This window comes from Oncorhynchus masou, chromosome 22 (assembly GCF_036934945.1).
Source record: "Oncorhynchus masou masou isolate Uvic2021 chromosome 22, UVic_Omas_1.1, whole genome shotgun sequence".
NCBI lineage: Eukaryota > Metazoa > Chordata > Actinopteri > Salmoniformes > Salmonidae > Oncorhynchus > Oncorhynchus masou.
This window is the reverse complement of record NC_088233.1, coordinates 43,273,479-43,287,087: the sequence shown is the minus strand read 5'-3', so window position 1 is coordinate 43,287,087 and position 13,609 is coordinate 43,273,479. Positions and strand designations below refer to the sequence as shown.

General features: G+C 41.0%; 1 protein-coding gene across 1 annotated transcript; it reads right to left on the bottom strand.

The window, feature by feature from the left end:
• Window positions 1–3,460: 3,460 nt before the first annotated feature.
• LOC135508843 (fibrous sheath-interacting protein 2-like) lies at window positions 3,461–12,074 on the bottom strand. The gene is made up of 7 exons (XM_064929050.1): window positions 11,809–12,074; window positions 4,972–5,034; window positions 4,632–4,793; window positions 4,231–4,320; window positions 3,914–4,032; window positions 3,596–3,747; window positions 3,461–3,468 (listed from the first exon to the last, which is right to left on the bottom strand). Exons 1-7 carry the CDS (start codon window positions 11,830–11,832, stop codon window positions 3,461–3,463), a joined length of 618 nt encoding a protein of 205 aa, XP_064785122.1. The 5' UTR covers window positions 11,833–12,074.
• Between the last annotated feature and the right edge of the window lie 1,535 nt (window positions 12,075–13,609).

Genomic DNA, 13,609 nt, shown 5'->3' with positions numbered 1-13,609 from the left:
TCTTCGTCTATACTGAATACATCATTTAAACATTCACAGAGTAAGTTGAAAAAAGTATTTGAACCCCTAGGCTAATGACTTCTCCAAAAGCTAATTGGAGTTAGCTAACCTGGAGTACAATCATTGAGACGAGATTGGAGATGTTGGTTAGAGCGGACTGCCCTAAAAAAGAGACTCATTTGCAAAATTTGAATTTGCGATTCACAAGAAGCATTGCCTGATGTGAACCATGCCTCAAACAAAAGAAATCTCAGAAGACCCAAGATTAAGATTTGTTGACTTGCATAAATCTGGAAAGGGTTACAAAAGTATATCTAAAAGCCTTGATGTTCATCACTCCACGGTTAGACAAATTGTAAATAAATGGAGAAAGTTCAGCACTGTCGCTAAAATCCTAGGAGTGGCAATCCTGCAAAGATGACTGCAAGGGCACAGCGCAGAATGCTCAATGAGGTTAAGAAGAATCTTAGAGTGTTAGCTGAAGACTTAAAGAAATCTCTGGAACATCCTAACATCTCTGTTGACAGGTCTACCCATCATCGTAAAACAAGAAACAAGAATGGTGTTCATGGGAGGACACCACGGAAGAAGCCACGACTGTCCAAATAAAAACATTGCTGCATGTTTGAAGTTCTTCAAAATGAGCATCTGGATGTTCCAGATTCTGTGGAGAAAGATATTTATGAAACTAAAGTTCAGTTGTTTGAAAGGAACACACAACAATATCAAAACCTCATCCCAACTGTAAAGTATGGTTAAGGGAGCATGGTATCATGGTTTGGAGCTGCTTTGCTGCCTCAGGGTCTGGACAGCGAGCTATCATCGATGGAAAAATGATTTGCCAAGTTTATCAAGACATTTTGCAGGAGAATGTAAGGCTGTTCGCCAATTGAAACTCAACAGAAGTTGGGTGATGCAAACAATAATTGTTTGTTTTGTTCGATAAAGTTCATCTTTAAGTCCAAATACCTCCTTTTTGTTAGCGAGTTTATTTCACCAATCGAAATTCACAAGGCGCGGTCAAGTCCAGATGAAAGTCCAGACGAAAAGTCAAAACAGTTCTATTACAGTTCGTAGAATCATGTCAAACGATGTATAGAATCAATCTTTAGGATGTTTTTATCATAAATCTTCAATAATGTTTCAACCGGACAATTCCTTTGTCTTCAGAAATGAAAAGGAACGCAGCTCGCTCTCACGGCCGCGTGCATGACTTAGCTCATGGCCTTCTGCCAGAACACTTAGTCAAACAGCTCTTAGTCGCTCCCCTTCATAGTAGAAGCCTGAAACATGGTTCTAAAGACTGTTGACATCTAGTGGAAGCCTTAGTAAGTGCAATATGACCCCATTTACACTGAATAGTAGAAAGGCAATGAGTTGAAAAACTACAAACCTCAGCTTCCCCACTTCCTGGTTGGATTATTCTAAGGTTTTCGCCTGCCATATGAGTTATGTTATACTCACAGACATCATTCAAACAGTTTTAGAAACGTCAGAGTGTTTTCTATCCAAATCTACAAATACTATGCATGTATTAGCTTCTGGGCCTGAGTAGCAGGCAGTTTACTCTAGGCACACTTTTCATCCGAATGTGAAAATACTGCCCCTATCCCAAACAGGATCAACTGAACATGTGGCTAACAGAAATGGAATAATGTGTCCCTGAACAAAAAGGGGGTTCAAAATCAAAGTATTTTCCAGTTCTTGATGTGAGATGTTACCCCACTCTTCCACCAAGGCACCTGCAAGTTCCCAGACATTTCTGAGGGGGGGGGGCCCGGCCCTAGCCCTCACCCTCCGATCCAACAGGTCCCAGACGTGCTCAATGGGATTGAGATACGGGCTCTTCGCTGGGCATGGCAGGCAGAACACAGACATTCCTGTCTTGCAGGAAATCATGCACAGAACAAGCAGTATGGCTGGTGGCATTGTCATGCTGAAGGGTCATGTCAGGATGAGCCTGCAGGAAGGATACCACATGAGGGAGGAGGTTGTCTTCCCTGTAACGCACAGTGTTGAGACCGACCGCAATGACAACAAGCTCAGTCCGATGATGCTGTGACACATCGCCCAAGACCATGACGAACCCTCCACCTCCAAATCGACCGCTCCAGAGTACAGGCCTCGGTGTAACGCTCATTCCTTCAACGATAAACGCAAATCCGACCATCACCCCTGGTGAAACAAAACCATGACTCGTCAGTGAAGAGTACTTTTTGACAGTCCTGTCTGGTCCAGCGATGGTGGGTTTGTGCCCATTGGCGATTTTGTTGCCGGTTTCCTTACAACAGGCCTACAAGCCCTCAGTCCAGCCTCTCTCAGCCTATTGCGGACAAACTGAGCACTGATGGAGGGATTGTGCATTCCTGGTGTAACTCGGGCAACTGTTGTTGCCATCCTGTACCTGTCCCGCAGGTGTGATGTTCGGATGTACCAATCCTGTGCAGGTGTTGTTACACAAGGTCTGCCACTGTGAGGACAATCAGCTGTCCGTCCTGTCTCCCTGTAGCGCTGTCTTAGGCGTCTCAAAGTATGGACATTGCAATTTATTGCCCTGGCCACATCTGCGGTCCTCATGCTTCCTTGCAGCATGCTGAAGGCACGTTCACACAGATGAGCAGGAACCCTGGGCATCTTTCTTTTGGTGTTAGTAGAAAGGTTAGTATAAAGGCCTCTTTAGTTTCCTAAGTTTTCATAACTGTGACCTTAATTGCCTATCATCCGTAAGCTGTTAGTGTCTTAACGACCGTTCCACAGATGCATGGTCATTAATGGGAAACAGTGTTTATACCCTTTAAAATGAAGATCTGTGAAGTTATTTGGATTTATATGAATTATCTTTGAAAGACAGGGTCCTGAAAAAGGGAAGTTTCTTTTTTTGCTGAGTGTACTTTTTCGACCCTGCACTGTGAATGATTACACCGTGTGTTCAATAAAGACATGAAAAAGTATCATTGTTTGTCTATTGTTGTGACTTAGATGAAGATCAGATAACATTTTATGACCAATTTACGCAGAAGTCCAGGTAATTCCAAAGGGTTCACATACTTTTTCTTGCCACAGTACTTGGATATGGATTTCCCAGTAGATGGGAGACAGGGAAGCAGTAATATGTCTACAGCCCCCAAAGAGTGAAAGCTGGGAACATATTCATGACCAAAATGACCTACCACTGACGGGCTAGCTGAATGTGGCTGAGCAGGTTATCACAGAAGACAAGGTTCCAGAGTGATCAGAGTCACTGCTAGGTCTTTCAGTTGGTGGTCTGGCAGAACGTGGTCTGGTAGTTTGTGGTCTGGCAATATGTGGTCTGGCAGTATGTAGCCTAGCAACCTCGAGGTTCTCAGTCGAGATGTGACTGGAAAGAGTGTCCATCGAGGAGGTGGAGTGTCTGAAGGGAGAGTCCATTCCCAGAGGTGTGTGTGTCTCCATGCCGAGGGGTCTCCAGTCTCCCATCTGGCTACCAGGCTAAGAGAGACGGGTGAGAAAGAGCGGCAAATGGATGAAGATACCAACAGAAACACTGAGGTCCTACTGCTGCTTAAGCAACTGTGAGTTGATATCAGCCCTAGGAGGGCCGCTGTTCCATCCTTACCTGTCCAATCACCGACCAGCGGATTCGGCGCTCCAGGCGCAGCTCCCTGCACACTTCTCTTTCCAGCTCCTTTAAGCCTGAGGCGTCGTTTCACATCCCAAGCCAGTTCGGCCAAGTGAAGGTTCTTCCCCTCTTCCATTTCACTCTGAAACCTTCACATACAAGGGAACATAAAACATGATTTACCTTAATTTTTCTTCAACTCAAACTGTCCACCATATCTATATCTTAAGTTATTGCTAGATAGGTCAACGTGATTCCACACCTTTGCTTATGTTTTTTTTAACAAATTCAGTAAAAGATTCTAAAAACACTCACGTGTTCTTGAAGTAGTTTCTACCCTTGGCAATGAGCCAATCTCTAATATCCGTCAGTGAGATGTGGGACGGAACCTCCCCTTGCTGCTGCAAGACTAGGAACTGCTTCAAAAGCATTTTCTGAGAGAGAGAGATTAATTTGCACCCTTGCCTTCCTCAAGTTTTTCCTGGTCTTGTGACGTGATCAGAAAACCCTTTCCCGATCCATGAGCGACAGCAAGTTACATACACAGTTGAAATAAAACGCATGGAAAGGTGTCTTACAATATAGCATTTGTGTTTTTATAATTGTACATCTAGAAAGCAGACCACTCTAACCTGCTGGGCACAGCACTGCTTCTCCCACAGCAACTGAACTGACTTGATGTAGCTACTGTAGCGATTGTACTCTTTACACGTACACAGCACCTGAAAGGGAGGAGCCACAAAAGAGCCATTTTTAGAGGAAGTTCATGTGTACAAACACCCAATCCCAAATCTACCTCTAACCGAAACCCCAATATTGATTGATTTTGCCTTTATTTAACCAGGTAAGACATTAAGAACACATTCTCTTTTACAACCTGCACTAACAATGACCATATGTAGATTTGGATTTGTGCAAAAAAAAATGGCAAACATTTCACCGAGCCATCATACTGCTTACACCTGTCCAATTTTCTCAGTTCCATTTTAGTGTCACTTTTAGATTTTGGAAAGAAAAGGGAGGTCTGCCTTGCCTTCTCATTTGAGGTGATGAGGCCTTGCTTCACCAGCCGCTTCTTCCTTTCCGGATGGCGGAAAAAACTCTTCAGGTGTTTGTCGTGGAGGCAGTTATAACTAACATCTATGACTCTCATGTTGGGGTCCAACAGGTCAAACCCTGGGGTCTCCTGATGGAGCTGTGGATTGTGTTTTAACAAACCTCAATGTCAGGGCAATGGATACTACAGTGGGAATGGTTTTGGAATTAGGACTGGAAATGGAAGGAAGTAATTAAAAATATATAATTAGGTAACATTTAATTTGAAAGAAATTGAGGATCTCAGATCATTTGGAATGTCATACTATCACACTAACCTTCTCCCCCAGCTTTCCTCTGAAGAATACAGGGAATGTCCTTTCTGGGGCTTCCTGTAACCCCTACAAAGACAGAGACAATCATGACAAAACTTTTCAGACGTGGGGTTTTGGTAAGGATTTTGATAGTAGACCCCATCCCTGTCACTTGGTTTGCAATAATTCCACCTTTTGCCAATTCACATGCATGAAAAATGTTGAATCAAGCTTATCTCTAAAACAAATTAGTTTGATCCATTTACATTGTTAAACTATTCTTAAACTAGTCAACTAGCCATAGGCCTACATGATGACTGATTCTGTAGGCTACATATTCATCTCATAGTCTTTCATCGTCCATCTTTAGAATTATACAAATGTGAAGCGACATTAATATGAAGAACAAACAAAGCATTATCCTAGGCCTACTCACATTTTCTTCTTCTTTGCCCGCACTTTTTGACATAGTAGGTGTATTGACTAATATTGTAAACAAGTGATGTCATAACTGAAACTTGATTATCCTGTGTCTCCAGAAAAGGTAGGCCCTATGCCCTCAAGTAAACGTGCGCTATCTGATAGACCTATGTTGTTGTACTGATATAAACACTATGAAAGGATATTGTAGCCTTAACCTACTGATATAGTCTACAGGCTTATTTATGGTGTGCCCGCTCCATAAAGCACACCTCCAGTTGTGCCTGGGCTTGCTGCAACACGTGCACTCTGTTGCCAAGACTTCCACAGAATCATACCTCAACCCTAAAATGTGATCCACGTGTATTCGATGTCGAAATTGTCAGTCATTTGCAGTGATGGATTTAAAGCATTACCACGACTACGTCTATATTATTCAATTATTGCACCCACACTGCTTGGGCTGCCAACGAGCGTCTGCATAGCAAAGGGCTAAAATAGAAGACAGTTCTATTTCTGATGCAGATCGCACTGCAAGTCCTGCCTCTCCCATCTCCTCATTGGTTTATAGAAGCAGGTACCAACATGCCATCTCCTCATTGGTTATACCCACGTGGGTGACTGAAAAACCAAAGAGGTCAGTGGCGGTAAGGCACATAATTTATGAAAGTTGCCAATCGCAATATAGAATCAAGAGAAGAAAAAGCCTGGAAGGAGGAGAGATGACTAGAAACTATTTGGTTGACCGTTTTATGTGTGGATTAATTGGTGGTGTAAAGGACCTTGGTTCACACAGGGTCATGTTTGGCGAGTCAGTGGACAAGTATCCTGCCTCTATTGTATTGAGTTTTGGAGAAAATGGGGGTCGTATTAGCAGTAACTGCAAAAAGTTACTGTGAAACCAAGGTAAATGGCAGTAACTGAACTTACTGCCTTTTAGTTTGGTTTCAACCTGCCCTTGGCTGCAGTTACTGCGTTTTACCTTTGTATCATATCATTCTATTCTGATAGTGATGCAATCGAACCTGGATGACACTGACTGACAGCTACACACACATATACATTGCTAATCTAGGGATACAACACCATGGCACAGCATTCCCGGGGGGAAATGATGGTTGAACTTGCTCTGAAACGCCGACATCCATACACTGGTAGGAACTAGCTGGCTAAATACATCTGACATCAAAATAGATTAGCTAGCTAGCATAGATTAACAATGCTCTCTGCTCTCATAAGAGATCTGCAATTGATACTAACATCAATCTATTAGCCATATAATCAATTATATTCTGAAATTTCATCTGCTGGTTTCTTTGAATCAGTACACCATACACACGATTTCTAGCCAGTGACAGCCACCTAGCTAAAACTGACGCGCCCCTACCAAAACTTCAAAACCTACCTAGCTAGCATTAGCATGAAGCAATAGATTTGTGCTACACGTTCCCATAAGAGACGATCAACAGTTTATACTAGCTTCAATCTATTATACCTGGATTTAATATTATCCTTTTAGTTGTATTCTGACATTCAATGGGTTATTTGAATCTGTAACGTTACACCACACACACGATCTTTAGCCAGCTGACGGTCAGTTGGACGTGCACCCCATACTGAATTGTCAAAAGCCACGCACACTCGTTTTCCGGATGAGCGCACACACAGCATTGCTTGCTCATTAATAATATATCCTCTCACATGTTTAGGGTTTCTGGTTTTCTTTTATATTCCAGTATTGCGTGACTGTCCTGGTCAGGGAAGTTAAAATCCCAAATTGTATCCATCACCTTTATTGGTGGCATATGTAATTAGTACAACAAGCTTTGACATGCCAAACGTATGCTCAAAGTGTCTGCTTCAGTGCCATCTTTACATGAATGCGGAAAAAACTGTTTTGCATGACTTCCACCAATCCCTGTGGCCTAGATGATTAGTATCAATGCGGATCAAAGTTGCCATGTGAGGGTGTATTAGACAGTACAACCACGTCAATACTAGGTTTTATTCCTGTCAATGTCCATCCATGCAATATTTTTGTATTTGTAAATAAAAATGAAAATGTAAGAGCCTTTTTGGGAGCAGGTATGAAATTAATAGATGAACTGAGTTTTGACATTGAAAATTATTAAGATAATGTTTGCACAAGATAAAATCAACATTGATTATATCCTATATTATAGAATAACTGAAAAGGATTATGATCATATGTTTGCACACCAGAAAATGTCACTATTAATTATTATCATCCATGACAGATTAGAATCATTAGGATGCATGTCCCTGATTATTTGCTCTATTTATTTCAGTTGATTTTGAGGGCCACATTTCAACAAAGATTCCTGATCTACCCCCTTTAACTGAAGTCACAGTTTCAACACTATTTGAAGAAATAGAGAACCAGTGGGTGGTCTCTGACTCATTAGACATCAGACTATCAGAAGATAAATAAATTGTCAATGATGATGATGATGAGGATTATCATCCACCTTCAGAGTTGGATGTTCCAGCACAAGTAGCAGCTGAGCCTGTGGACACAACTCCAGAACACCTATCAAATAAGAAATCCAAGATTCCACCAATGGGCAAGCCATGTGGTCCCAAATGCACGAGACAATGTACTCAGAATATTTCAGAGGTTAGGCGAATGGAAATATGGGAAAATTAATGGGAGATGAATTATAAGGAGAAGAGGACATGGATCTTCCACACGGTGGCACTGCAATCTAAGAAAAATGTTGTAGTTGGTGCTGACAGTCGACGCGGCAGGTCGTTTCTGTACCATCTTCTAAACCAGAGCGCTTCTGCACAACAGGTGTGCAAAGTGTTTTTTCTGACAACATTGGGCTACCACCTCAAAAATGACAGGTTGATTGTCACAATGATGGGCAAGTCAATCACAACCAAACTGATTCCACCAAAGGATCAGAGGGGAAAGAAAGCTTCAGCGAGCAAATTGAACATGAATCCAATCCTGCAACACATTGAGTCCTTACATCCCCAAATCAGGCACTACAGACGAGAGCATGCCCCACATCGCCTCTACCTCCCTAGTGACGTCAATATTCGGTTCATGCATAATGACTACAAGGAGAAGAACAAAGATGCCAGCTGCGGTTACGAAACCTATCGCAAGGCGGTAAAGGGAAGGAACATCAGCTTTGTGACGCTTGGAGAGGAGGAGTGCGAGCTCTGTTTGGTGCAGAGTCATCATAATCAACAGGCCAATGGAAACCAAAGGGCACACTTATACAAGCCCTAATCAGTGGGAATAGGGGACAGGTGTGTGTAATGAAAGTTCCGGCGGGATCCCTGACATCCGCGAAGCGCAAGAAGCATCAATGCTCTGACTTCAGCGGCCAATGCAGAATTTGGATTGACCATGCAGAGTCCTTAATAGTAATAGTAATAGTAATAATAATAATATTAGGAATAATAACAACAGTAATAATAGTAATACTCATAATAATAGTAATAATAATCATAATAATAATAGTTATAATAGAAATAGTAATAATAATCATAAAAATAGTAATAATAACAATAGTAATAATTATAATGACAGTAATAATAGTATTAATAGTATTGATAATAATACTAGTAGTAGTAATAATAATAATACATGGCATTTCTGTAGCGCTTTTCATAGATTCTCAAAGCGCTTCAACAACAAAAACAAACAAGCAATATATCAGGACAGGTCAACCAATAGAGGCCATGTCTTTGAAAGCTGCATCCTCCGAAGATGGAGGATCCGTTCATGGCTTGAGCGGAGAGAGCTGGTCAGAGAATGGTAAATGATGGTGATGGAGTTTGCTGATGATCTTGTAGAGGGCAAGTCTGGGAACCAGCCTGAGTCTTATAGCCACTGGATTTCTCTTCCACTCTGGGTAGCACCCACTTGGGTGATGCCTCAGCGTTTCTGGGCACCAGAAAGCTCACCTCACAAAGTTCCAAATAGTAGCCAATCATCCTTACTACGAACACCCCACTGCACCTCTCTGATTCAGAGGGGTTGAGTTAAATGCAGGAGACACATTTCAGTTGAATGCATTCAGTTGTGCATCTGACTAGGTATCTTCTTTCTTTACCTTTCCATCCCAGCATATTCTGTAGTATTCATAGTATATTCATAGTATATTCATTGTATATATTCCTACTACCCTTCCTCCTTTTTAAAATATGTTTCTATTACTTGGTTGTATTTATTTCTATGTGTATGTGTTGCACTGTTGAGGAGAGCCTGTGAGTAAGCATTTTGCTGCAGCATTTACGTCCTATATTCTGGGAATGTGACCAATATATTTTGATTTGATGAGGCACTAATTAGCCAAATAAATATAAGGTTTTATGAGCCAATGGTAACCTATTAGGCATTTATTCAGTATTTTTTCTTCTTTATCTAATACATTTGTTTATTCATTCACAACTAAGATGTTGCTGGGTCAGTATAGGCATTGTGGTCCCCTGGTCTACTGGTACCAGAGCTGTGAGAAAGGATGCTAGGCCTAGCAGAGATGGCTCAGTGGTGTTAGTGTCACGCCCTGACCTTAAATATCTCTGTTTTTCTATATAGGTCAGGGTGACTAGGGTCAGGTCAGGGTTAGGTCAGGGTGACTAGGGTGGGTACTCTAGTTTTTTGTATGTCTAGGTTTTTTTGTATGTCTAGGGTTTTTGTATGTCTAAGGGTATTGTATATCTTTGTTGGCCTGATATTGTTCCCAATCAGAGACAGCTGTTTATCATTGTCTCTAAATGGGGATCATATTTTGGTAGCCCTTTTTCCCACTTTCTGGTGTGGGATCTTGACTATGTGTAGTTGCCTGTCTGCACTATATTGTATAGCTTAATGTTTAGTTAGTTATTTTGTTAGTTTGTTCGGTGTTCATTCTTTTAATAAAGAGAATGTACGCATATCACGCTGCACCTTGGTCTCCTTCATACGACGATCGTGACAGGTAGGTGCAGTGGCGGTAGGAAGAAAACAGAAAGAGACACACAAATGTAATGCCAATTGCATAATATGTAATAGTGGTTACCACTAGGGTATGATGTGTTGCTAAATTGCCAGGGCTGAATTATTTGTCCCAATCAGCCAATGCTTGCCATAACAAAGGGGTTGAATACTTTTTGACTCAAGATATTTCAGCTTTTAATTTTTTATTAATTTGTAAAAATGTCTAAAAAAATAATTCCACTTTTACATTATGGGGTATTATGTGTATATCAGTGGCACAAAAACTCAATTTAATAAATGTTATATTCAGGCTGTAACACAACACAATGTGGAAAAGGACAAGGGGTGTGAATACTTTCTGAAAGCACTGTACATATTGGTATGTTTAATCATAGAAATACAGTAGATACATTCTATTATGGTTTTCTTTGTAGCCTATTGGTTTCGTGGTTGTAAATGGAATAGTACATATTGGAAACGTATTTCATGGTAGGCTGGCATTGCTTAATTGATTATGTGGGTCTAATTTGATCCACAGAAGTGTATTGTACCATATCACAACGTGTTGCTGAACCCCTGAGCAGCACGACTTTCCATGTTTGAAGCGGGCCTGTTGTTTTGGCAAGACAGCTGTGCATGGCTGCATCTCACTGTAGCAGGCTGTAGACTATGTTTTGGTTATTTGCCTTTTGTTTGCTGCATTTGTTTACTGTTAATGTAACTAGCCTTAATATACTGTAGATTGTGTCATATCTTTATCAATCTTACATTTTGTTTACTAGTCATACTACTTGGTACCGCTGTTCACGATCATTCGTTGCATTCACAGTTGTGTCAGTAGGCTATTCCAAGCCAAACTGCTATTCAGTAGCCTATTTTTGTTTGCATGCATGAATAACTAGGCTACTAGGCTACTTTCAGCATTTAGTTTGTATTATTTTGTACAGCTGCATTCACATAGGCTGTTTGTAATAAGTGAATTATCCTATCTATCTTGAAGCGTATATTCATTACCAAACGGCCTTGCTTTAGTGTGTAGGGCACTGTCCATGGTGCTGATACGCAGCGGAAATACTACAGATTTTGCACCAACCTACCTTACTTCAAATGCACTCAATGATCTCTGAGTCTCAGCATTTGAACTTTATGTTTGTGATATAAGCAGAATTCAATATAATTCCAATGCAAGAACATCCCAAAAATGTATCCCCTCCTCGATTTCGACTGCCCCCTTAGTAAATGTTTCCTGACGCCTGGTGTGCGTGAGCGGTCTCGGGCATACGGGTCTGATTAAATGGCAATTCCTAACACACAATGATCTAAGCCAAATCGATCCATTTTATAGACTCCATGCTGGCGACAGGGGATTTACACATAACCTCAGACATGCACCCGTTTCCATACATTTTTCAGTGTAATCAATACAAAAACTGTCTACAGTCAATCATTTCAAGGTACGCCTGTCGCGATAGAAATGGACTTACTTTTCGGGCCTCGTCGCCGTCCATGCTACACGCCTAATTCGTTCTCCAAAATGAGCCGGTAAAACATCGTACTTCATCTGAGGTTGCCAAAGCTTGAATGCTACTGAATATTAAACTGGCTTAGAAATAAGAATGAATAGAAAATCCAAAAAAACATTGAAATTATTGCGTCACAATACCAGGCAGCCATTGGGAGTGTACCCATGAAGTTACCAGTCAATTTCCAGGGTTAGAGTTCCAAGCCCATTCTATTCATTCTTATTTCTGTGAGCCCAGGCCTACTTCCATCATGATATAATTTGCAGTCCACATCATTAAGCATAAATCTTAGACCACAGATGCTGAGATGCACTATTTTGCTCAAAATATATAGCTTTTACCCTTTGGTGTAAGCTATACAGTACCATTCAGAAGTTTGGATGTACCCACTCCTTCAAGGGTTTTTCTTTATTTTTACTATTTTCTACATTGTAGAATAGTGAAGACATCAAAACTATGAAACACATATGGAATCATGTAGTAACCAAAAAAGTGTTAAACAAATCCAAATATATTTTATATTTGAGATTCTTCAAAGTAGCCACCCTTTGCCGTGATAACAGCATTGCACACTCTTGACATGAGCCAGCTTCACCTGGACTACTTTTCCAACAGTCTTGAAAGAGTTCCTACATATGCTGAGCAATTGTTGGCTGCTTTTCCTTCATTCTGCAGTCCAATTAATCTCAAACCATCTTAATTGGGTTGAGGCCAGGTCATCTGGTGCATCACTCCATCACTCATCTTGGTCAAATAGCCCTTTATTTATTTATTTATTTTATTTCACCTTTATTTAACCAGGTAGGCAAGTTGAGAACAAGTTCTCATTTACAATTGCGACCTGGCCAAGATAAAGCAAAGCAGTTCGACACATACAATGACACAGAGTTACACATGGAGTAAAACAAACATACAATCAATAATACAGTATAAACAAGTCTATATACGATGTGAGCAAGTGAGGTGAGATAAGGGAGGTAAAGGCAAAAAAAGGCCATGGTGGCAAAGTAAATACAATATAGCAAGTAAAACACTGGAATGGTAGATTTGCAATGGAAGAATGTGCAAAGTAGAAATAAAAATAATGGGGTGCAAAGGAGCAAAATAAATAAATTAAATACAGTAGGGAAAGAGGTAGTTGTTTGGGCTAAATTATAGGTGGGCTATGTACAGGTGCAGTAATCTGTGAGCTGCTCTGACAGTTGGTTACACAGCCTGGAGTGGGGTTAGGTCATTGTCCTGTTGAAAAACAAATGACACTAACACTAAACAAAAACCAGATGGGCTGGCGTATCACCTCAGAATGCTGTGGTAGCTATGCTGGTTAAGTGTGATTTGAACTCTAAATAAAGCTCAGCACCCCCACACTATCACACCACCCCTCCATGCTTCACGGTGGAAATCACACATGCAGAAATCATCCGTTCACCTACTCTGCGTCTCACAAAGACACGGCCGTTGGATCCAAGAATCTCGAATCGCAGGCTGTCATATCAAAAGGCACTCCTTCAATAAAGTTGTTTTTGACTAAAATAAAAACATGTCATTTTCACAAGGTTGTGGAGTAACATGTTCAACTACTTATTATTGGCTCGAATTCAGGTTGTGCCTGTAGATTGACAAAATTAACAACCAATGCAAGAATTTTTCACTTGTCAAACCCTGCCCTGGTCTGCTTGGTTTGTTTCGTAAGCGTTCAAGAAAGTCTTGTGATGTTGCGCGTCTTGGTTCAGAAATTCTGATGTAACATTAAGCCTGTTTG

Bases quoted from the DNA above. Each gene is read 5' to 3' on its own strand.
- LOC135508843 (XM_064929050.1), bottom strand. From the start codon at position 11,832: ATGGACGGCGACGAGGCCCGAAAA. The intron at 5,035-11,808 runs GTAAGTCCATTT...CTGTCTTTGTAG, and splicing joins ACGGCGACGAGGCCCGAAAA to GGGTTACAGGAAGCCCCAGA. The intron at 4,321-4,631 runs GCAAGGCAGACC...CCTCCCTTTCAG, and splicing joins TCATCACCTCAAATGAGAAG to GTGCTGTGTACGTGTAAAGA.